At 54.1% G+C, this 22,042-nt stretch overlaps 2 protein-coding genes across 2 annotated transcripts in view; one reads left to right on the top strand and one right to left on the bottom strand.

Moving 5' to 3' along the window:
- Nucleotides 1-2,354: 2,354 nt before the first annotated feature.
- Nucleotides 2,355-10,852, top strand: ZFTA (zinc finger translocation associated). Its single transcript, XM_063145852.1, has 5 exons — nt 2,355-2,435; nt 4,234-4,722; nt 6,796-7,191; nt 8,209-8,634; nt 9,808-10,852. The coding sequence occupies exons 1-5, from the start codon at nt 2,390-2,392 to the stop codon at nt 10,350-10,352; spliced, it is 1,902 nt and encodes a 633-aa protein (XP_063001922.1). The 5' UTR covers nt 2,355-2,389; the 3' UTR covers nt 10,353-10,852.
- A 4,383-nt stretch (nt 10,853-15,235) lies between these two features.
- The window catches only part of RTN3 (reticulon 3), a 39,075-nt gene continuing 32,268 nt past the window's right edge, over nt 15,236-22,042 (bottom strand). The window contains exons 5-9 of the mRNA XM_063146287.1: nt 21,006-21,144; nt 19,488-19,557; nt 19,222-19,268; nt 18,703-18,761; nt 15,236-17,733 (exon numbers count right to left, since the gene is read on the bottom strand). Of these exons, the coding sequence (XP_063002357.1) occupies nt 17,688-17,733; nt 18,703-18,761; nt 19,222-19,268; nt 19,488-19,557; nt 21,006-21,144 (361 nt within the window). The 3' untranslated portion in view covers nt 15,236-17,687. The remainder of the gene's footprint in view (nt 17,734-18,702; nt 18,762-19,221; nt 19,269-19,487; nt 19,558-21,005; nt 21,145-22,042) is intronic.

Here is a 22,042-nt window from a genome sequence, read left to right as displayed (position 1 = left end):
TGAAAGTTTGCAACTTGCAAAGGAGGAGAAAATTCTGCACAGGGGGAGAAGGAGGCTGGGAGCACGTGCTTTGCAGGCAGAATAAATAAATAAATCCCGGGTTCAATCCCCACTTAAAAAGGGTTTCAAAAAAACAAAAGGCCCAAATTCCTGTTTCCCAACTTGGCACCTTCCAGAGGTGTTGGATTTCAACTCCCATCATCCCCAGCAGACTGGGAACAATGGGAGTTGTAGTCCCAACACCTCCAAAAGATGCCAGGTTGGGGAAGGCTTGGCAACAGCCCAACCCCTGCTGCCTGCCTGGAGAAGGGGCCGTATCTCGGTGGTTCGGTCCCTCCTTGGCAGGCAATAAGATCTGAATGTTTCCAGGAAGGGCTGGAAAAGTGCCCCCCCCCACCGCCTCCTGAAGAGCTGCTGCCAGCCAGCGCTGGCAATACTGAGCTAGATGGATCAAAGGTCTGACACCATAAAGCAGCCTCTTAGGTTCCTTCTGGCCCCCCAGTAAGTTAGCTGGCCTCTGAACCTGGAGCTACCCTTGAGCAGTGGACTGGCGTTCTCCTCCCTCGAACTGTCTCACCTTTTAAAGTATTCAGTCCTAGGCTAGAAGGACCTACAGTCAGATTCAACGTAAGGCTGAGCTCAGCTACATAACCTCTAAATATCAGCGCAATACAGGAAAATTCTTTTCCATGCTTGCTTTGAATGATTCCATAGATGCACATAGGCTTTGTTTAATCTCGGAACAGGAAGGTGGAAAAAAAGTTTTATAAATATTTAGTTTCTTAACCTCTATGTTTGCTTAGTTTTTTTCCTCTTAAATCAACATTTTAAAGTAAATATATTTGTCTTTCTAGGTAGCATCCTGCGTTCCTGTTTAAATCAGCCAAACATCATTCAGAACCGTGAGGACTGGAATCTCACTTTCATGGAGAAGACTCCAGGTTTGATGACCATCATCGCCAGGGAGGGCTGGGAAAACAACTGCCTGAAACCCCGGAGCTGCTGCTGCTGCTACCAGTCAGTGTTGACAATGCTGAGCTAGATAGACCCAACTCAGTAGAAGGCAGCTTTCTAAATTCCTAAAATAGTCAAGCAATCTCTCCCCAAACATGCTCAGCGACAAATTCAACCAAGGATGCATGCATGTTGATTTGCTAGATCATTTCAGCCCCTGGCTTAGATCCCGGCTAGTGCCGTTAACGATTGCCAACTTCTTTAGCAAGTGCCGCTCTTGTGCTTTTAACGGAAGCCGTGTTGGCAGACATTCTCCAGTGGTCATGCAGGTCTCCTCGGGAGTTAGAGATCACCTGTGAGAGATCCACGTCCCTGTGGATTCCTGCAGATCAAATGGCTGCTAAGAGGACAAGAGCAGGCCGGGACCGGATTTTCTGGACAGTTGGCAACCTTGTACTCCACACGCGTGGCTCAACCTTCCCGGTCCCTAACAATATTCTGAGCTCTAGAGACAGGCTCACTGCATTTATTATTATTATTATTATTATTATTATTATTTATTTATATAGCACCATCAATGTACATGGTGCTGTACAGAGTAAAACAGTAAATTTGGACCGCAAGCAGGGAAGACAGAAGAATTGTGCTCGTCTACCCAGGCTTCCCCAACCTGGCGCCCTCTAGATGGTTTGGACTACAACTCCCAGAATTCCTGACTATTCTCCATGCTGGCTGAGCCTGATGGGGGTTGAAGTCCAAAACATCTGGATGGAGAAGGTTGATCTCCAAAGATCTCCCTCCCCCACCTTCATGAGACCATTAAGACCAGAGCCTAAAATTATCCAACTGTACCACTGAGTGTGGACTGAATCCGATGAAAAGCCTTAAATATTATACAGCTTAGTGGAAGGAACAGAACAAGGAGTGGGGGGGGGGGAGAGAAAGAGACAGAGAGAGAGAGGAAGAAAGATGCATTTGGATACTTTTCAGGGGGGTTCAATGAATCCCCCCTTTCCCTCTCCTCCCTGTCTTTTTTCCGCCTCCCTCCTCTTTCCTCCCCCACGCCACTGCTGCAGAAATAGAGTACGTCCCCTTTAAATTTACCCAGGAGCCCTTAAAGGACCCCCAGGGGCCCCGGGGGGGAAAAAAAAGGCATCCCCACCCGGTTTGCCGGAGCCTGCTTCGTTCCTCTGTCATGCAAGTCATTTTTTTAATTATTATTATTAAAAAAAAAGATCTGCTGTGGATCTCTGATTTTTTTTAAAAAAAAGGAAATAATGCATGTATTTTTTTAGGAAATGCAATTGCAACAAATGTAACGACACATCAGAGAATCCACAGCGAGGCAGAGGAGCTGGCTCCCGGCGTAGCCAGGCGTCAGTGGATCTCGGGGTGGCGAGACGGATGCCCAGGGAGCCAGGCGGTGGCAGCAGGCATGGAGTCCCCCGGCCTCTCCATCAAACAGGAGCCCCAGGATTCAGGTGAGAACAAAAGGGGCCTCCATCCATCTCTACCCCCCTACTCCCTTCGACGCCACCTGCTGGCCTCCTGCGGACAGAAAGTGGCACCCTAAAAAATCCCAAAAAGGATGCAGGGTGGGGGAGTTAAAGTTTGCAGGGCTGGGGCGGGGGGGGGTGCTGGAGAGAGAGAGAGAGAGAGAGAGAGAGAGAGAGGTGGCGCTGACCAAACCAAGAGGGTGGTGATGGCTCCTTTAAGATCTCCCCCCCCCCTTCCATCTTCCTGTACACACCAGCTCGGTGGCTTTTTCTCCCATTCAAAGACATTCATTGATTAAAGCAGCCCCAAAGATGTAAGGCTGCCCAAGATAAAGGCATGAGCGTCTCTTTCGGAAAGGGTTGGTGTGGGGCGCCCCCTTCCTCCTCCAAAACCTGCCCCCCCCAGAAGATCTGGATGGGGTAGGTGGGCTGAGAAGCGGAGGGCACTTCGTAGCCGTGCCCACCTGGTATGCCCTAGCTGGGGACAATCCGCTTCCGAAACCCGTACGGTTTTGCAGGGTGCCGTTACCTTTGGAGAGGTGTCCCCCCCCCGGCTCTTCGTAAGGCACCCCTCGAACCCCTTTAAAATAAACACGCGCCCCTCTGTCCACGTCCCTGTTTTAATCAGCCAAACTTCGTTCAGAACCATGAGGACTGGAAACCGTACTTTCTGTAGGGCCCTTCAAACTGCACTTCTGAAAGCGTCCAAACGCCTGTACTTCCTAGCCAGGAGGACTTGTTCCCTACCTCTGCTCTCTGGCCTGCTGTCAACACGTTAGTATTGTATGCTCCTTGAGGGCAGGGACCTGCCTGTTTTTGCTTGTGAAGCAGGATGGCACAATATTAATCCTAATTGTCTCTCAAGACATGGCTTTAATTTTTCTCCCCACCCGGTGGGAATGAGGTCACGGTCTTTTCTTTTCACACACCCCCTTTTGACTGCCGTCTCTTTAAGATCCCCCCTCCCCATTTCTTCCTACCAGGCAGTGTTGGCTCCAGGATTTGGGGGGGGGGGCTTCTAGAGTAGAGCAGCCTCAGTGCCCCCCTACCTTAATGTGGAAGGAGCAGGACCCGTCAGCTGGGATTTCTCTTCGGCTGCATTGGATCGTCCTGAATAGTCTGTGCAAAGCAGAAATGGGAGCTCGATGAAGGTGGAGCCAGGGCTGGCCTTCGAACCCGAGCAAATGGCCAACTCTGTCACCTTCTGCTACCATCCACCTTAAAGCAGATCGCCCTCCTAGGCCAACCTTTGCTCTGCTTTTTTTTAAAATGGAATCCTTTACTTTGTATTCCAGTTAGCAATGGAAAGAGTCAGGCCTTTCCTATCTAAACACGCATGTCGTCATCATCATCCATCACGGCCAACAGCCAGTGATAACCTTCTCGGTTTGGTGCCCTCCTTTCTTTAAAAGCAGGGCTGGTGAACGTAAAAATCCTCCAGATATTGTCGGGCCTCAACTCCAAACATTGCCTATGCTGGCTAAGGCTCGTGGGAACTGGAGTCCAACGATACCGGGAGGAGCCGCCCTCCCTCTCGAAAGGTAGCCTGATGCTCAGTGGTGGCAGAATGCCGACTCACTTTTTGGAAATGGGGGGAGGGGGATGGAAAACTGAGCGGGAAGGGAAAACGGAATGGAGTACCACCGAAGCGGACGTGGCTGGCTGGCAGGCCGGAAGAGTGAACCAGGAGCACTCCACAACGCCACGTTTTGTTGCGGGTTCCACGTGTCGATGTTGTCCTTAAAGCTGTGTGTTTGTGCGTGTGTGTCCCCCACACCCCCAGGTGATGCGCCATTCCCGGACGTAACCTCCGAGTCTCAGAACAGCGGGGAGCTGAGCTCCGTCCGGCCGTTACGGTCCTCCGGGAACGGCCTCTTGCGCGGGAACGCCAAGGACCCCTCCGTCCTCCTCGTGGGAGGGCGGAAGTATTCGGACCACTGCGAAGAACGGGCGTCGCGGCCCGGGAAGAGCCGCATCCCCGGGCGGGACCACCGGCGCTACTACCACGAGCACTGGAGGGCCGAGTACCTGATGGACTTCAACGCCGCCCGGCACGGCATGATTTGCATGGTGTGCGGCAGCTCGCTGGCCACCCTGAAGCTGAGCACCATCAAGCGGCACATCCGGCAAAAACACCCCTACTCCTTGGCATGGAGTTCCCATGAGAAAGAGGCCATCATGAGCAGCTGGGATGCTCACCTGGGCCTGGAAGCCGAGACCGACGGAGCCAGGGACTCGGCGGAAGCGTCGGACGCGCCGCAAGGGAGCCACGGTAGGGCGGCCGAAAGCTGGGGCGGGTGGACTTCAGGCCCTCCGGCGGCCATCTTTATTTGAGATCGGAACAGTGGCTTTGTGTTTCGGAGTTCAGACCCCCACCTGCACGTTGCACATGGGCACGTTTTTTTCCCCCCCTTCCTTTTAGTCTCTCCCGTTTGCTTTCCGGGCAAAGGAACGCTTTTGTGACCCGCCGTGGTAGCCGTTTTACGAACAGGCAAGCTGTCTTCATGGCAGCCATTTTGTGAGAGCACCCATGACCCTCTCTCAAAATTCCAACTAGGCCCACCGTCCCAGAAAGTTTTGGGAGCCTTGCTCTGAGTAGCTTGGCTACCTGGCAGGGATGCTTTAAGGTGGATTCCTGCATTGAGCACGGGGTTGGATCCTCCCAGAGGGCAGGACCTGGAATAACGGGCTCAAGTGACAGGAAGCCGGATTCCGGCTGGACATCAGGAAAAACTTCCTGACTGTTAGAGCAGTACGACAATGGAACCAGTGACCTAGGGAGGTTGTGGGCTCTCCCACACTAGAGGCCTTCAAGAGGCAGCTGGACAAGCATCTGTCAGGGATGCTTTAGGGTGGATTCCTGCATGGAGCAGGGGGTTGGACTGGATGGCCTTAGAGGCCCCTTCCAACTCTACTATTCTATGATTCGAGGAACCATCTATCTTGGTATGAACCTGCTTGGTTAATAAGATCAGGAAAAGCACTTTTAAAGGCACTCTTGCTTACAGAGGCCCGGTTGCCGGCCACGCGGGAAACTCCTTCAAAGGGAACGCACTCCCATTGGAGTGACAATCAGTCCTCTCTCTCTCTCTCTCTCCGCATCAGGACTCATCTTTTTAACTTGGCTTTTCAAATTGTTTGTGTGACAGCGCAGGCTGCTTTTACTCTAGCTCATATTGGTTTATGATTTTTGTTTTCTGGTTGGTTCCAGAAATGCAGCCACAAAACAAAATAGCAATCACCAGAAGTTACTAATTGCATTTCTGGAACCAATCAAGATGATTTACAAAAATTATATCTTCCTTTTCTCACTCATGGTGTTTTTTTCTAGATGGACATCATGGTCTTTGCTAAGTCATGCTGTTTTGTTACTGGTTCCGAAATACCCTGACTATTGAACGTGATTTAAATATGACTACTTTCTGGATGTTGGTGTGAATGTATTTTTTTTAAAAAATATTATTAGAGTGAAAACCCATTATCAACCTACTGCAAATTGCCCAGAGTAAATAATCTATTTACTTATTGATCGATTGATTTACAATACTTCTATACTGCTTAATATAATAAAATGTCTAAGCAGTTCACACTCAAATGTCTACCAGTAGATCTGCCCTGGCCTAAACCTAGCAGTTTCCCTAATCTTTAATCTTGCAGTTCAGTTCAGTTTCAGTTTAATCTTCAGTTCAGTCTCTGAAAGAGGAAAACCTCTGTGTTTCCTGTGCATTCCGCCTTGATCCAGAGGGAGAGGCAGGTAATAGATATATTATTATTATTACTCTCCCATCTTATCGTGTCAAAAGTTTGCCCGATTTGAGCTTGGTGGGTTTCACAGGCAAGTTGTCCTGCTGAGGACCACAGCGCTGTTTTGACGTCTGGCTTAGGGTTCATGTAATTTGTACAGGGGAAGGGGTTTTCTCCCCCACCATGCCACGAACAGCCACAGGGGCCGGGAAATGGTACAGGGACGAAGACGGCATGTTCTTCCTCCCTGTCGGTGGCACCTGTGACTACAGATTTGTAGACCGGGTTCCCACAAAACGCCGGCCCATGCTCAGTGGTTGAGTGCGGGTTGTGTTGTTGAACCGTGGGTTATCGCTACCGGTGCAGCGTGGCTTCCGTTTCTCAAACCAGTCCCTTCGAGAACCCGTGGCTTGTTGTCGGCTTGTCCAAGGGGGGTTAGCAAGCGCTCCTGCAGAAAATGCGCTGCGTTCAGAAAACACGATAACCCATGGCCCAGCCACAACCCACACTCAACCATTGAGGGTGGGCTAGCGTGTTGTCTGAACCCAAGCCGTTGACAGATAAGACTCATCCCGTCTCTACTTGCCTTGCTTCTGAACAGGAGGGGAGCTGTCATTCGGCGGGGCCCGCAGGAGACGCCGGGGTCCAGCCCCGCTCTCCTCTCGTGGCGGCCGCCGGTCGTCCGGCCTGGCCTTGAAAGCCTCCTCGGAAGGGGAGGCCCGGAACCTGGAGCAGTACCTGAAAGAGTCCCTCCAGAGCTGGTTCCAGTCCGAATTCCTCATGGACTACGACCCGCAGGGCAACCGGCTCTTCTGCATGATGTGTGGCTGTTCCTTGCCTAGCCTCAACCTGGACGACATCAAGCGGCACGTGATGGACGCCCACCCCAGCTCGCTCGGCTTCGGCCCCTCCGAGAAGGCCGCCATCCTGGAGGCGTGGAACTCCCGGGCGTCGGTGCTGGCGGCTGAGGGCAGGAGTGCAGGGGAGGCGTCAGCAGGTGAGACGGGGAGCAGTCCAGGGGCGGTAGAGCGGGCAGGGGCCAAAATCAGTCCACCGGTGATCTCGTACTCGGCTCTAACCTTTGCGATGTGTTATCTCTGAAATCTCAGCCCAGCCTTCTGCGTTTCCCCAGAGGGCCACCCCCTTCTCCTCTGACCCCACCCCCTCTCCTCTGACCCCACCCCTTCTCCTCTGACCCCACCCCCTCTCCTCTGACCCCACCCCCTCTCCTCTGACCCCACCCCCTTTCCCCAATCACTGATCCATTGATGGTTTCCAAGCTTTTGTGCAGTTTTCCCCCCATTCCGAACTGGTTGAAATGCTTCTTCTACGGGCTTCGTTCCGAGCGAAAACACGCTGTTGGGTTTTGGCGTTTTCGGCTCCACCCACCACTGGAATGCGGCCTTCTCCGGCCTGGTCCCCCTCTCAGCTGTGAATGACAGCTCCCATTATCCACAGCCATGATGGACAGCAACGATCACCCGCAGTTATCAAGGCCGTGGGGAGGTGTAACCCAACAGAGCTGGGAGGGGGCGTACCAGACTGGGTGGGATGGGGTGGGGAGAAGGTGGCATTGAGAAAGAGTGTAGGATTTTTAATTTAAGAATGTGAGAACGTTAGAAGTGCCCTGATGCTGGATCAGTCCAAGGGTCCATCTAGTCCAGCATGAGCACAACAGCACCCTCCCACCCATGTTCCCCAGCAACCAGTGTACAAAGGCATAGTGGCTCTGCTAACGGAGGTAGCACATAGCCATCAGGGCTAGTAGCCCTTGATGGCCCTCTCCTCCAGGAATTTATCCGACTCCCTTTGAAAGCCATCCAAATTGGCGGCCGTCACCACATCTTGCGGAAGTGAGTTCCACAGTTTCCCCTCTGCGCTGTGTGAAGAAGTCCTGAATCTTCCACCGCTCAGCTTCATGGGATGACCCCGCGGGGTTCTCGTTTGATAAGGCGGGGTGCTGCCGTTTTGCAGTACCCAGGAATTCAATCCCTCTTCTCCCCCCCTGCCCCAGAGGGAGACTCGGATGCCCTCCCGGAGGACCTGACGGTGAAGGAGATGGACCCGTCTCCGTCACCAGACCGCCCCGCTGCCGAGGATGGGTCCGAAGAGGCCGGCCCTTGGGACTCGGAAGGGGGCAGCCCTCCGGCTCCGGCCCGGGGCAGGGACCACCGGCGCTACTTCCAGGAGCACTGGCGGGTGGAGTACCTGATGGACTACAACGGCTTGCGCCACGGGCTGGTGTGCATGGTTTGCGGCAGTGCCCTGGCCACACTCAAGATGAGCACCATCAAGCGGCACATTCAGCAGAAGCACCCGGACTCCATGCAGCTGAGTCACCAGGTCAAGGCCCTCATTGTGCAGGAGTGGAGCCAGAAGGTCGCGCGCCTGGCCGACGCGGAGGACTCCCTTCCCGAAACGGACGCCGAGGCGGACAAAGGTAAGGCGGGGAGGAGGAGGAGGAGGCGGCGGCTGGGCACATGATCTCGCCTGGGAGGGATGACGAGGCCGTGCGGTGGGGTGGCTGGCTTGTCATTCTAGGGTTCAAACCCCCAAGGTTGCCACGAAACTGACCGGGCAATCTTGGGCCAGTCACACACCGGGTTTGTTCTCAGCCAAGCCTACCTGGCAGGGTTGTTGCAAAGACAACACAGGGTGGGGGGAAGGACCACGTGCCCTGCCTTAAGCGCCTTGGAGGAATGGCAGGATGCAAGGCATTTCCAAATTCTGCGGCCAGAACGTTCTTGGACTCCCGTCATGCCCAGAGTGGAAGAGAGAGATGCTCTTTCATCAGGGGTGGGGAAGACCGGAAGAGAGAGATGCTTGTTCATCAGGGGTGGGGGGGACCGGAAGAGAGAGATGCTCGTTCATCAGGGGTGGGGAGGACCGGAAGAGACAGATGCTCGTTCATCAGGGGTGGGGAAGACCGGAAGAGAGAGATGCTCGTTCATCAGGGGTGGGGAAGACCGGAAGAGACAGATGCTCGTTCATCAGGGGTGGGGAAGACCGGAAGAGACAGATGCTCGTTCATCAGGGGTGGGGAAGACCGGAAGAGACAGATGCTCTTTCAGCAGGGGTGGGGAAACTCAGGCCTGCGAGCTAAATCAGGCCCTCTGAAGTTGCCGGAACAGCTATGAACCTTTCCCCCAAGCATTGATTGTTGGGTAGTTTCCAAGCTTTTATGTAGCTTTGGTCCCCTAAAACACAGACAGAACAGGAACGCGTAACCACGACTGCAAGTTCATTATATATAGATGTGTAATGTCACAAACCGCCAAGTTCCATCAAGCCATCCCACAACGTCTGGTTCCCTGCTCCTGGCCTAAAATCTGCATTGCCTGTTTCTTTATTGATTTCAAAGCCAAGAGGGCCAGGGGGTGGGGGGGTTGCTCCAAATATTTTGGACTACAGTTCCCATTGGCTGTAGCCAACAACGGTCAGGGATGATGGGAGATAGTGACCCAAACATCTGGACATTGACCAAAACAGCGGCATCCCACCGCTGAAGCAAATAATAGTAAATCATTGACTAAATAACACATCATACATATAGTCCCAACTGTGGGGCAGAAATGTCGGGTCATTTCCTTGACCTGTTTTTTGGTCTTTCCAGTGGAACCGCAGCGGGCTCGTAAGTCGCCCTCCTCTCCTGAAGGGGCTCACGAGGACGTGGCGGCGGTCGTGGGAGAGGAAGAGGAGGAGGAGGAGGAGGAAGAGGCGGCCGCGGCCGGAAGGCTTGCACCTTCTCAGCGGTCCCCGGAGGTGGCGTCTCCAGCGGCCGGCACCCCGTCCCGGCGCGGCCAGCGCCGGAACTACCAGCTGCGCTGGCGAGTGGAGTACCTGATGGACTACGACGAACAGCGGCACGGGCTGATCTGCATGGTGTGCGGGGGCACGCTGGCCACCCTCAAGGTCAGCACCATCAAGCGGCACATCCTCCAGGTCCACCGCTTCTCCCTGGAGTACACGGCCCTAGAGAAGCAGACCATCCTGGAGGCCTACGCGGAGAACGAGCAGCCCCAAAACCTCGGGCCGCCGGGCCGGAAGGCGGAGGAGGACGACCCCGGCGCGGACTCTGAGCCCCACGACGTCAAGCCGAACGCCCAAGGGGCCGGGGAGAGGGCGTTGGGTTACAACCTGCCTGTATGTACAGCGTAGCGGCGGAGCGCCCTGCCCTGCAGTGGCGGGGTGGACTTTGCTAAACGAGGACTGGGCTGGTTTGTTTTCTCTCCCCCCCCCCCACGCCACGCCACCCCTCTGCTGCTCCCCTTGAGGGGCAGCGGAGACCCTTGGGAGTCTCCCTTGCGCAACTGGAACAAACGCGGCGATGCCAGGGAAAACGTCGTCGGGGGGCTTTTCTGTTTTTGCACCGCGTTCTGTTTTCATTTGCATGGTCTGTTCTAGCGGCAAAGGGCTTTAAGGTGCGTCCCCCACCCCACCCCATACATCTGCAACTTTCGCGCTCGTAACAGGACTCGTCACGGCTTGAGGGGTGTGTGGCTCACGGTACGTCACGGAGCGACGAAGGTGGAGGACGGCAACACTCGCCCTCCGCTCTCACGTTATTTCGTCCGAACGAACCGGGCGTCGGAGTTTTCCAGAACCAAGGGCGAAAGCCCATTCAGAGCCGGGCCCTTTCTTCTTTCTCCGCGTAGAGATGCAATACCGCCCACGTCTATATATTTTGTACTTAGAAAGATGCAAGGTTGGTTTTTTTTTTCCTTCTCCCCGGTTTGTTTTCGTATTTATACATGAGAAACGGAACAAGTATCATCGGGAGGTGGGGGACTGTTGAAGAAGGGCACAGTAGGAACGAGAAAAAGAGCAGCGCTGTTCAGGAACCTTCTCTCCCACTTCCTCTGCAAAGTGAGGGGAAGGGGCTGCACGGCTCAGTGGTTAGAGCATTTGCTCTTCTTGCAGAAGATCCCAGGTTCACATTTCTGGATCCTTGCCTAAAAGGGCAGGGAGGGGATAATTCCCTGCCCCAGGGCGCTGGGGAGATGCTGCCGACCCGAGTGGGCGCTCCTTGGCGAGACGGACGAATGGGCACACATCAACGGAACAGGCTTTTTCTTTTTCCAGCCCGGCTGTTTTGGGCGTGGGCTCCCATCCGGTCCAGCCAGCATTGGCCAAATATTAAAAACGCTGGGAGTTGCCCTCCAAAACATTTGGAGGGCCCCAGGCTGCGCTAGGCAGAGTGAGGTAACTGCTTCAGGCGGCAGTTGCTGGGGGGACGGCACAGCAGCCTCCACCATTGGTCCTCCTGAGACTTTCTTGCCCGCACCCTGCCATGCTCATCTGTTGGAGGGCAGAACTGAGCGTGCCTCATGTAGGTTTTGGAGTAACGCTCTCTCCATGAGTCTGCGTTCTCACCGCCATTGTGACCCGCTCCTCCTCCTGGCTCCCGCTTGCTTGCTTGGCAGGCAGAGAGCCGGGGAGCAAGGAGGCCGGGGCATCTTCTGCTCCTCCTTGTCCGGGCAAGCGAGAGGCAGGTGAGCTAGCAGGTTGCTGGGGTGAAGAGGAACAGCAGCTCCAGTGAGGCCTTGTCCGTGGGGCTCTGCCACAGGGTATTTTGAGAGAGGCAGGCGTTTTTCTCCCTCTCTCAAAATGCTAGAACCCAAAGGGGTCATATCCCATGAAGCTGATGGGTGGGAGAGATCCGGTAAACAAAAGGAAGGACTTCTTCACACAGCGCGGAGTTTAATGATGGAACTCTCTACCACAAGATGTGGTGATGGCCACCCATTTGGATGGCTTGAAAAGGGGGTTGGATCAATTCCTGGAGGAGGCGAAGGCTATCCATGGCTACTAGCCCTGATGGTTGTGTGCTACCTCCAGTGTTCGAGGTAGTAAGCCTGTGTGCACCAGCTGCTGGGGAACATGGGTTGGAGGGTGCTGTTGCACCATGTCCTGCTTCTTCATCCCTGGCCGATGGCTGGTGGGCCACTGTGCGAACAGAGTGCTGGACTAGATGGACCCTTGGTCTGATCCAGCATCAGGGCACTTATGTTCTATGGGTCCTTTGCAGGGCTCCAGTCACTCCAGCCCTCTCACCCGGGCCCTTCAACAAGCCTGCTGTCTCGGATGCAGTGGAGGAAACGGCTACCTTCTGAACTGCCCATCCGGTCGGCTTTTGTACGATGGAACGGAGACAAGGGCGCCATCTTGCATTTCACCTCTGGCCTCAAAACCTCTCGGTTCGGCTCTATCGTGAGCCTCCACCACCCAGGCTATATCCCATGCGGGTGGGTGGCGGTGGAACCCCCACTTCAGAAATAAACGAGGGCTAGATTATTATTTGTAAGTTGCTGAGGAAGGGTTTGCAGTGCGCTCAGCATCCCATTGGAGCCAGCGAAGTCAAGAAGAACGTTGCACTTATCCAGAGTACCGGTCCGCACGGGAAATTCATTCCATTGTGCCCCTCTTCTTCTCCCGCCCCCAAAGCAACCATGTTTTGCACACCTGCTTTCCTTCCACCCCACCTTTCGAAATCAATAGCTTGGTTCCCCCCCTCCTTTTTTTTTGGTAGCTACCCTTGTAAAACGTGAATTCGGAGGTATACTCAATAACACCTGCGATGACCTTGTGACTGTGTGGAAACCTTGTCCGTGTCTCTTGTGAAAAGGTGTTTTGCATCAATATGAGGTGTTTTTTATATTAATATTATATTATATTATATATATATATATATATAAGCACTAAGTTTTGTAAAACAGGTTACGTCAAAATAAATCCTTTAAAATTATGCTATTTTAAAACGCAAACAGGTTTTTCCTTTTCATTTTAATAACCGCCGTTTGAATTTCAGCCGTCTCGTTCTCCAGTGCAGTGCTCGCCTCAGTTTAGGGCAACCGGACACGGAATAATGGACTCAAGTTAAAGGAAGCCAGATTGCAGATGGACATCAGGAAAAACTTCCTGACTGTTAGAACAGTGCGACAATGGAACCAGTGACCTAGGGAGGTGGTGGGCTCTCCCACACTAGAGGCCTTCAAGAGGCAGCTGGACAAGCATCTGTCGGGGATGCTTTAGGGTGGATTCCTGCATTGAGCAGGGGGTTGGACTCGATGGCCTTGTAGGCCCCTTCCAACTCTGCTATTCTATGATTCTGTGATAACCTGGCACCCTCCCGTGTCGCTGGACTACAACTCCCATCATTCCCAGGCGGTGTGGGCACTGGTCTGTTAGTCCAGTATGCAATAACTGCTCAAGGTGTGGAAAGGGACCTTAGAGGTCATGGAGACAAGTAGTTTCTTGGACTTCCAAAAGGTCTTTTTTGACAAAGCTTCCTGAGCAAACTTTGCTGTCACAGGATAAGAGGAGAGATCTAATAACTGGTTAAAGAACAGTTAAAGGCCATCGAGTCCAACCCCCTGCTCAATGCAGGAATCCACCCTAAAGCATCCCTGACAGAGGGTTGTCCAGCTGCCTCTTGAAGGCCTCTAGTGTGGGAGAGCCCACAACCTCACCTGGCAACTGATTCCATTGTCATGCTGCTCTAACAGGAAGTTTTTCCTGATGTCCAGCTGGAATCTGGCTTCCTGTAACTTGAGCCCGTTATTCCGTGTCCTGCACTTTGGGAGGATCGAGAAGAGATCCTGGCCCTCCCCTGTGTGACAACCTTTCAAGTATTTGAAGAGTGCTCTCATGTCTCCCCTCAGTCTTCTCTTCTCCAGGCTAAACATACCCAGTTCTTTCAGTCTCTCTTCGTAGGGCTTTGTTTCCAGACCCCTGATCATCCTGGTTGCCCTCCTCTGAACACACTCCAGCTTGTCTGCGTCCTTCTTGAATTGTGGAGCCCAGAACTGGACGCAATACTCTAGATGAGGCCTGACCAGGGCTGAATAGAGAGGAACCAGGACCTCATGCGATTTGGAAGCTATACTTCTATTAATGCAGTCCAAAATAGCATTGGCCTTTCTTGCAGCCATACCACACTGTGGCTCCTATTCAGCTTGTGATCTACAACAATTCCAAGATCCTTCTCGTTTGTAGTATTGCTGAGCCAAGTATCCCCCCATCTTGTAACTGTGCCTTTGGTTTCTATTTCCTAAATGTAGAACTTGGCATTTATCCCTATTAAATTTCATCCTGTTGTTTTCAGACCAGCACTCCAGCCTATCAAGATCTCTTTGAAGTTTAGTTCTGTCTTCCAGGGTGTTCGCTATCCCACCCAATTTTGTGTCATCTGCAAATTTGATCAGCGTTCCCTGCACCTCCTCGTCCAAATCATTAATAAAAATGTTGAAGAGCGCTGGGCCCAGGACTGAGCCCTGTGGTACCTCACTCTTGCCACTCGCACAAGGATATTGTAGAGTTGGGAACGCAGGAAGGAGCAGCCGAAATGATCACGAGGGCCTTTCTCACTCTATGAGACCATGTTACATTTGGGGCAGTTTTAACTTCAAGAAAAGGCGAGTCAAGGAGGGATAGGTTAGAGGTGTTTAAATCTATGCCACGCCCCCCCCCCCCATGTTCGGCAGCCACGGAAAGGGAAACCGAGTACACCGGGGGGGGGGGGGCAGGCAACACCTTCACCTGCAGCTTAACCCGGTCTTGTGAACTCAACTCCTGCCTCCTTTCAAACTGTTTTAAGGTTGATCGCTGGAACCGAAAGAACGAATGAATATTGTGAGCTGCCCTCGGAGTCCCTGTGTTCGTTGACGCAGGATATACGCTGTAATAAAGGGTTGTTACGGACACCCGATGGGAGAGAAAGAAATTATGCTGGTCACGCATTGCGGCTGATAAGCCGGATTGCTACTTTGCAATTAACGGCCGGAGAACACGTCGTCCCTAAGCGAAGGGGTGTTGCGTGCGCTGAGAAGAGGCAGATCCCAGGCACCCTGAAAATTCAGCATGTTGGCGGTTGGTATGTTCACACTGCAAATATACTCAAAGGGGGCGATTGAGGAACGGTCCGTCCGTCCATCCGAGGTTGACTCTGCCGAAGAGAGAAGACCGAAGCAAACCGCGGCTAAAAATCCCCCTCTTCACATTTTCCGGGGGAGCAAGAACTCAAGAAAACGAAGCGTTGGGAGTTTGGACTTTGTGCTCTTTTATTAATAATACCACATCAAATTGCATTCGTTGATTTCATTTTCTCTCTCTCTTTTAACAACTCCACCGGGTCTCTTCTGTTCCTTCAGCGCTATCGCACTCTTAACGCTGCACGCACAGTACACACAAGCACACGCAAAGCTAGAGTTTCATCAGTAGTTTTTGTTGGTGTTTCCCCCCCACCCCCACCCCGGTAGACGTACATTGCTTTTCTCTTTCTTTCATTTCTTTAAAAAAAGAAAAGAAAAAATCCTGCCAGGCACAAAGAGGCCGGTTCACGGTATTCAAACACAGCAGTAACAGAACAGATGCAAGAGCTGAGCCAAAGGCTTCCAGTGCGGAGAAGAGATCCTTGAAAAGGGGGGAGTTTGGGCGGGGTGTGTGTGTGTGGAAGGGAAGAGGGGACAAGACAGTGCAAGTTACCTCTCCAGGGCAGGGTGGTGGTGCGAAAGCATGAGATGCTCGTGCGCCTCACTAAGGCCTGCTTCTCTTACTCCGAGCCACGAAGCAGCTCCAGTGACTTCGGTCTTAGAAGAAAAAAAGAGTGCCAACGATAACCCAACGCTCGCCTTTTCGCTTGACCCCTACACCTTTCTCATCTCGGCGGACCTGCACAGCTGGGCGAGGGCGGGAGCTTTGCACCAAAAGCGTGAGCTCACGAGCCTGCGTCGGGACGTGCAAAAAGGTTTCGGCCCGGGGCGCTGCTCGGATGTTTCCGGCACATGCGCACACCGCCCTGGCTGTAAAATTGCAACATGAACGGTGATTTTGGGGGTGGGGAAAGGCCAACTCCGTAAAGACCCGTGGGGCTGAGCAGAGGTCAGGCGGTCTTTGGACCCATTAGAAAGACTCCCATTCTTTCCTTCCTGAACTTTCTCCCACCTTGAGACCTATTCAACTGAGTGGGAGAGAACTTTGGACCCTTTCCATTTTAGCTGCCAATTCGACTCTGAGCTCCCCTTTGCTCAGCCTCAACAGGAGACGGGGGTGCACAAATCAATTCTCCAGCCCCCCTCTTTTATCGGGGACACTCCCGCCCTCCTGGAGAAGTTAGCAACGGCTTCTGGAGTGACCAATGGCCTGTGCAGGTAATTTGTCCGCAGGTGATGATGGTGTCGTCTATAGCTAAGGAACGATAGCTGAATCATGGCAATTTGTTTAAAAACAGGCTTCCTTTAGGGAAACTAATAATAATAATAATAATAATAAAATGCGACGTTTCTTTGATACAGTCCTCCACTTCTAAGCATCGTTCTAAAAAATGAAACCAGACTCTTGAGTACAGCTGCCGTGCTGGGAGACCGCGGTCCCCTGGCAGCCGGCAACTGAGCGGGACTACGGGCAGTGAAAAATTGAGACTGGGGAAGATATGCGCCAGTGCTCTGAGTGCACCCACCCACCCAACACCCACTACGGAGGACTAAAAGGATGGCGAGCGGAGAGTCGCGTGCAGAGCGCTCGGCTTTCCCAACTTCGGGGGTTGTTTATACAGCAGTTACAGACATTTTCTTCTCAGGGCGAGATAAACAGGGGTCATCTTATTAACTTTGGGGGGAGGGTTGGGGGACGGCAGAACTAGCTTCCGTGTGTGTATGTGTAGAGAAGGGCGGGGGATCAAGGAAGGAAAAAAGGAAGGCAGAAGACGAACCAGACCAAAGAGCAAAACTGACGTCATTAAGGGAGACGGGGTAAAGAATCCCCCCTTTCCATCAGCGGGGTACGCCGCGGGGATGGGGAGGCCGGCCAGTGCTTCTGGATGCTTCCTTAACCTTGGTCCTCTTGATACGGGGCAGTTGGTCCATAGCAGAAAGATAGATCAGCCCCGAGAGACAAGAGACGTCCTAACGTAATGGAACAATAATGACACTGCAGTGGACACAAATCCTGTCATTGTAGAGAGGGAGCAGGAGTGAGGACACAGGGGGGAGGCGGAGGAAGAGGAAGAGGAGGAAGAGGAGACTACCTTCACCCTGCAGCTATTTCAGCCTCCCAGGCTGCCTTAGAAACCCACATCGTGTTCCACCGAGCAGAGAAAGCAAATCTCTTAACCCGAAGAAGGCCCAACGGATCCCTAAGCCTTCCATCTAAGAGGATGTCCAAGCAGAGGTGAGAGCCCAAGGAATGCTCCCCGTCCCCCACCACAATCCTCGCTTTTAAACTTCTGATACCAGTTCACGTTTCGTCCAGTGCATTCACAGCCCAGTGTTTAGGCTTAAGGAGGGAGTGGGTGGGCGGGTGGCGGGACGAAATACAAATTAAAATAATAATAATAATAATAATCAGTAAGCTTGGAATGCAGACATCAAGCTGACTTCGCATGTTCCTTCATAGGTACAAGTAACAATGGTTATAACTATGACACAAGGGGTATGGGTTTTTTTTTTGTTTCGTTTCGATTTAGTTAACAGCTGGGGTCGTAGCTGCCCCGCGCGGTTATTCCGGCTTTTTCTTCACGACTCCGGGGAGTTTTGCTTGGACCCTGCGGAAGGAAGAGAGGAGAGTGAAGCGCTGAGTGCCAAGGAAGGAACACGCGGGAGTTGACGAGCCTGCTAGGAGGCCGCGCTTCTCAATAGGGGTCAGAGTTATGGGGCTTGAAGGCACGTGACGCGGCCGCTCTGCCGGGTTCGGCCAGTGCCCGGGAATCTCCCCACGCGTGCCGCCCTCCGAGAAGCGGGGATACACTCAAAATTGGCACTGGGAGAACGGCCACCTCTCCAAGGAGGGCGGAAGACTGATGTCGCCGACCGGTTCCGTGCTGCGAAACTCTGCGCGGTTTGCCCGCTGCGGAGTTAAGGGGAAGGAGCCGACCTCCGGAAGAGCGTTGGCTTCGTTCGGCTGGAACGGGAGCCCAGGAAATGCATCCGGCAGCAATGCGACCGGAAGCCAGGAACGGCTGTGCAGAGCGCTCTAAAGGCGTCGTCGTTTGGGATTGCTTCATGAGGACTAGAGGCCTTTTTCCCCTTCAGGGGGTGGGGAAAGGTTCCTGGGAATTCCTCGCTCGGCCGTCGCTCAGGGTTAAATCGCGCCTCCCCTCCCCGCAAGCTGTTTGGTTTTCTTCTGCCTTGCATCACTTACAAGGAATCCTACACTTCGGTCTCCCACATAATCTAGGGCTTTCAGCTGGCCTCCCCATCTCTTATCAGCTTGATGGAGACAGAAGCACCCCCCCCCCCTCCGAGGTCCAGCAGCAGCACCACTCTCTCCTGCTCTGAAGGTTGGGGAGCCTGGTTGGGGACCCCCCAAGCTGCCTCCTCGCATCCTGACCTCGGAGCTGGGGAGGGGATGGCCATCGCCACGCAGCCGCCGGGACAACCCCGCCCCACCCCTCTGCAGCTCCAAGGTTCTGGAGGAAGACTGGCGGCTTTCCAGGCTCGCCCGAGGGCAGCGCCAGGTTCGCCGCAGGCGAGCGCGGAGGCCGAAGCCTGCCGAGAGGTGTGAAAGGACTCACTTTGTAATGATCGACTTGGTCTGATCCCGGGCGATGCCGACGTAATGGTCGATCTGGGTCTGAGAACGGAAACGGTTAGAGGAATCAGAGCCGGGGTTCGCGGAAGCAAGGCCATCGGGCGTCCGGCTCAAGGGTCGCCATGCGCGGCCAGACTCTTACACATGCGCACGCAGGCACATATTCTGTGTCCAACCCCTCCCCACCTTGCACCTCTTCCTTTAGACGCTTTTGCGTCCTTCCTAAATTTCTACAATGACGGGGAAAGCCTGGGAGGACGGAGAACCCAATGCAGGTCAGATCCGCCCTTGCGCGCCGGCACCGCCAGCCCAGGAACCCCCCAAGCAAGTAACCTCCCATTACTACTCAAAGGGGAGGGTGTCCGCCACAGGGGAGAAGCAACCACGGCGTTTCTTTAGGAGTCAGCCCTGCGATTCCGGCTCAGCCTGGATTTCTATCAAAAGCCCCAGACGCGTTGCGAAATGTCCCCCACCCCCCACGTTTACGGTCTTCGTTACCCACCTTGTATTTCTCATACACCACCGGGACGCTGAAAACCAGCAACTCCCCTGAAATGAGACAAGACAGGTGATGGGGTCACAACACAGCCAGGATGGGTCACGTCGCTGGAAGAGATCCAGATCGGGTAAGAACCGAAGTAGAGCCCTGATGCTGGATCAGACCAAGGGTCACATAGCCATCAAGGCTAGCAGCCCGGGACAGCCCCCGGGACGACCCCCACCCCCCCACTGCAGCTCCAAGGTTCGGGAGGAAGCCCGGTGTCTTACCCAGGATGAGGAGGGTGATGCCGTTGAAGATGGCCCCGACGTAGGTCATCAGCCACATGACAACGGCCAGCTGCAGGCAAAACAGGACGGCGTGATGGTGAGCGGGAGGTTCTTAGGTACCGACGGCATCAAGCAGGCCGCCCTGGAGGTGCAGGTTGGCCAAACCTCCACAGCCAGGAGCAGCCTGCTTCCTGATTACTCTCCCGGATGCTTCACCAAGGCTTGGCGACACAAGGCCTTGCTGCTTTGAGCTTCCCGGGCTCAGGGAATGAGTCGGCAGGGCACCTCCGCTGCTCAGAGCAGGGGTTCGCCTCCCGCAGCGACACTGGAACCCACACCTGACGTCAGACGAGACATCCCACGAGGGTCGGAGCGGAGGCAAGCACACCCTTAGGCAGGGCTCCCTTGGTTTCCCCCTCCCAGATTTTGGCACATTACAGTAAAACGCCTGGTCTGTCGGTAGCGCTGTGTAAGTCTAAAGCAGGGGTGTTGAACCTCTTACGGCTCGAGGGCCGGATTCTATTTCAGAGACGCTCTCAGGGGATGGAGGGACACAAAACGACCGGCGTGTTTGAGCTTAACGTTCTCACGGCCGGGAACGAAGCCTTAGGAGCAACATTTTAAGCTTCCAGAATGTGTGTGTGTGTGTGTGGGGGGGGGAAGAACTGCACAAAAGGCAGGAAACCACCCAACGGTCAGTGGTTGGGGGAGAGGGGGCGTGGCCCTCTGGGGACTCCCGGAGGGCCGCATCGCGACCCGTGGAGGGCCGGAGGTTCCGCACGCCTGCTGTAAGCCCTTCGGCGCGGTTGTTCTGCGAAACGCCATGTATGTTGGCAGCAGAAACCTACGCAGGGGCTGATAGGAATGGGAGGAAGACCTGAAAGCCCAGGACTGCACTCAAAGAGGGCTCATCCTGGTCAGACTTTTCGCCAAGAGCAGAGATTTGGATGAGTCTCAAGGGATGGGCTTTTCCAGAACAAACACTTTTACTTGTCTAGGGATGTGTGTGTGTGTGTGTGTGTGTATATTATCACCACCACCACCACCACGGCACACAAGCCTTCAGGTAAAAGCATGTTCTAGGATCCGACATCCTTCTGGCTGCCACTTTCATCTTTCCAACTCGTTTGCCAACCCTGTCCTGGCTAAGAGTTCCACCACCGGACGGCCACAGAGAGAAGGCCCGACGCCGGCTGGGAAATTCTCCATCTCTGCATCAATGTTTTCTAACTGTTTTAATTCTGCTACGCCAGTAAGTGCAAGCCAGGCGCCTGGAGTGGGCCGTGGAGGAAACCGGCATTCTATTTTTCAATCCGGGGTCAGGTTTCTCCATCTGGGGGCGCAACGCCCCACCATAAGGGAGCTATGTCTCGAAGGGCGGGGAGGTTTGGAAGGCGACTGGGCTGCTCCCGGTGTAGCGGCACTGCCAATTACACTACAGCCCGGGGGGGGGGCGCTTTTGCCTCTCTGGGGCCCCTGCCCTACCGCGTACTTAGCCCGGATTAATCCGGCCCTGACCTTCAGCGAATCCACCAAGTCTTCCACCAGGAAGAGGCGCATGATGAGTTTCAGGGCGCGGTTGACGTGCACCATGGCGGCGCTGACGTATTTGTGAAAAGCCTCGGAGGAGAGGGCGACGTCCACATCCAGGTAGGTTCTGGGAAGGAGGAGGAGGAGAAAAAGAAAAAGGGGGGGGAGGGAGTCACATGCGTTGCAAAACGGAGGCGCCACCGCTTCAGCGACGCGCATCCACGGAGAACGCTTCCGCGCTAAATCGACGCGAGAGGGTCCCTGTGAGGAGGGCCTGCCGAATCTCGTCCGTGGGGTCCAGCAGCCTGCTTCCAACAGGGGACAGCATGATGGGGAGGGGCCAAATCTCAGCGACAACAGCCTATGCAGGGGTTTTGCCTGAGGAAGGCCACAAGCTCCGTCGTGGCATCTCCAGTCAAAAGGACGCGACACGTGGGAGGTGACGGGGAAGGGCGTTCTCGGCCGGAGACCCTGGACAGCCACTTCCTGTCGGGGTTGATTGAACGGCCCTCCCCTGCTGTACCCCTCTCCTGTACGCTCCACCAGTGAAAGGGATGCTCCTTTGAGCTCTTGGAGTGGATCGCTGCGGGTTTTACAGGAGGAGGAACCAAAGACAGAAGGCCGCTTGCGCTCTAAGGCCTCCCTGCGGAACTCCCTGCCTCTGGAAATCGGGCAGGCACCAGTGTTGCATTGCTTCCAGCGCCTCCTGAAAACACTGCTGTCTCAGGAAGCCTTCCTTGAGTGACCGGCCGTGGTTCTATCAGAATCTGGTTTTATCACAACTCCTTTTCCTTTTCCCAAAACAGCCATGACTTTAATACAGGGTTTTTATTCTTTTATCCGATAAGAACGTAATGAGAGCCCTGTTGCTGGGTCAGACCGAGGGTCCATCCAGACCAGTGCTCTGTTCACACCTGTCAACCAGGGACCCACAAGCAGGGCCTGAGTGCCACAGCAGCCTCCCACCCATGTTCCCCAGCAACTGGGGTACATCGGCTTTCTGCCTTGGATACCGGAGGCAGGCA

The sequence above is a fragment of the Elgaria multicarinata genome, chromosome 21, assembly GCF_023053635.1.
Source record: "Elgaria multicarinata webbii isolate HBS135686 ecotype San Diego chromosome 21, rElgMul1.1.pri, whole genome shotgun sequence".
Taxonomy (NCBI): Eukaryota; Metazoa; Chordata; class Lepidosauria; order Squamata; family Anguidae; genus Elgaria; species Elgaria multicarinata.
Note: the sequence above shows the minus strand (reverse complement) of the source record. Positions and strands in the feature narration are given on the sequence as shown.